General features: G+C 35.4%; 1 protein-coding gene across 1 annotated transcript; it reads left to right on the plus strand.

The window, feature by feature from the left end:
- Positions 1 to 961: 961 nt before the first annotated feature.
- Positions 962 to 1342, plus strand: LOC124943877 (uncharacterized mitochondrial protein AtMg00810-like). The gene is made up of 2 exons (XM_047484332.1): positions 962 to 1180; positions 1271 to 1342. Exons 1-2 carry the CDS (start codon positions 962 to 964, stop codon positions 1340 to 1342), a joined length of 291 nt encoding a protein of 96 aa, XP_047340288.1.
- Positions 1343 to 2157: the final 815 nt, after the last annotated feature.

The raw sequence follows: 2157 nt of genomic DNA on the forward strand, positions 1-2157 counted from the left end.
CCAACTCGCCAACATCAAACTCCTATCCACCATCATTAGCAACCAACTCATCTTCAATCAATCCTCTTACTCTCATATGTGGACTATCCACCGTTATACATACTCCTGAAATTTCCACTCATCATATGATCACAAATGATAAAACTCGTACTCTTCACAAAGCCAACATTGCCATCATCTCCACTTCTCCACCTACATGTTTCTCCACTGCCAATAAAGATACTCAATGGCGTTCTGCCATGGAAAATTAGTTTAATGCTCTAATTCAAAACAAGACGTGGTCTCTTGTTCCTTAATCCTCGCAGAATATTGTGGGTTGCAAATGGGTTTTCAAAATCAAACAAAGAGTTGATGGTTCCATTGAACGTCACAAGGCTCGTTTAGTTGCAAAGGGATTTCATCAACAAGAAGGCATCGATTATATTGAAATATTCAGCCCAGTTATCAAACATACTACCATCTGAACCATCCTCTCACTTGTCGTCACTCGTCAATGGCCTATTCATCAAATCGATTTTAGCAATGTCTTTCTACATGGAACTCTACACAAGGAAGTTTTTATGTCTTAACCGCCTAGGTTCACTCATCTTGATTATCCTAATCATGTGTGCAAACTTCACAAAGCACTCTATGGACTCAAACAAGCTACTCATGAATGGTATACTACCTTGAAATCTGCTCTTCTTTTCATTGGTTTTCAAGAATCCAAAAATGATTCTTCTTTATTCACGTACCACTCTCCATAAATTACATCGTTATTTCTTGTCTACGTGGATGATATAATATAACTACCAATTCTTCCTGTCACATCTCCTCAATCATCTCTCAACTTAATCACATTTCTCCCTTAAAGATTTAGGTCCACTACACTATTTTCTCGGGATTGAAACTCATCGATCTACCTCTGGTAATTTTTCTCTCTCAATCAAAATATATCAATGACATTTTTATCAGAGCCAATATGATTGACTCAAAACCTCTTAATACTCAAATCTCTTCAAGGTCATCTTTATCTCGCCATGATGTTGACACTCTTCCTGAACCATTTCTGTATCGCAACATTATTGGTGCTCTCCAATATTTGATGCATACTCGACCTGAACTAGCATTTGCTATCAACTGTGCCTGCCAATTAATGCAGTCTCCTACCACCACTCATTGGTCTACAGTAAAAAGAACAGTATGCTACTTTCGTCATACTCCTAATCATGGACTTCTCATTCGGCCATCATCTTCTCTCAATATATCTGCCTTTTTTTACTCTGACTAGGCTGGTTGTCTTGACGATTGTCGCTCCACAACTGGCTACTGCATATTTCTTAGTGACAATCTTATCTCTTAGAATTCAAATAAACAACAAGTCTTGGCTCAGTCTAGTACCGAGTTTGAGTATCGAGCTCTAGGTCATGCCACTACTGAACTCATCTGGCTCCAATTTACTACGTGAACTTTGCATCACCCCCACTTCAACCTCCCACTTTATGGTGTGACAACATTGATTCTACATTTTTGTCGGCCAATCTAGTTTTTCATGCTCGTATGAAATATATAGAGATTGATTTTCACTTCGTTCGTGAACGTGTTGCTCATAAATCTATTTCATCCGATGCATACCTACTGATGATCAAATTGCCGACATCCTCACCAAAGGACTTGCGTCAAACAGATTTGCTTTATTATGTAACAAACTCATGGCGTGTGCCTCCCCGTTTCGTTTAAGGGAAGGTATTAAAGACTCTACAATTATAGAGCAACACACTTGAGTCTCTTAGTTTTCATATTTCAGCTATTAAGTGTATTTAAAATCTTTACATGTTTTAACATTTTAGTTTCTCTTATTTTTTATAAATTCATACTCTTGTAATTGTAATAACAAACTGAAATACATTCTTAATCTACAATAAATTCTTACTTACTTGTCTCTTCTAACTTATAATCACTATTAAAATTTAATTAGAAGAGATTATAATAATTAAAAAAGATCATCTGAAAACGTTTTAAGTTTAAGTGGAAGGAATATAACTATGGATTGTAATGCTATTTCTCCTTTAATTTAAAAAAAAAAATCATACCAATTAGAGTTTCTACATCCATATCATTTATAAAAATAAAAATTGGATTAATAAAATAATTTAAATTGATGGGGTACAATCTAAT

This window comes from Impatiens glandulifera, chromosome 6 (genome assembly GCF_907164915.1).
Source record: "Impatiens glandulifera chromosome 6, dImpGla2.1, whole genome shotgun sequence".
NCBI classification, from domain to species: domain Eukaryota; kingdom Viridiplantae; phylum Streptophyta; class Magnoliopsida; order Ericales; family Balsaminaceae; genus Impatiens; species Impatiens glandulifera.

Excerpts from the sequence above, each read along its gene's own strand:
- LOC124943877 (XM_047484332.1), top strand. The coding sequence starts at position 962 with ATGATTGACTCAAAACCTCTTAATACTCAAATCTCTTCAAGGTCATCT. Across the intron at positions 1,181-1,270 it reads GGTCTACAGTAAAAAGAACA|GCTGGTTGTCTTGACGATTG; the intron begins GTATGCTACTTT and ends TACTCTGACTAG.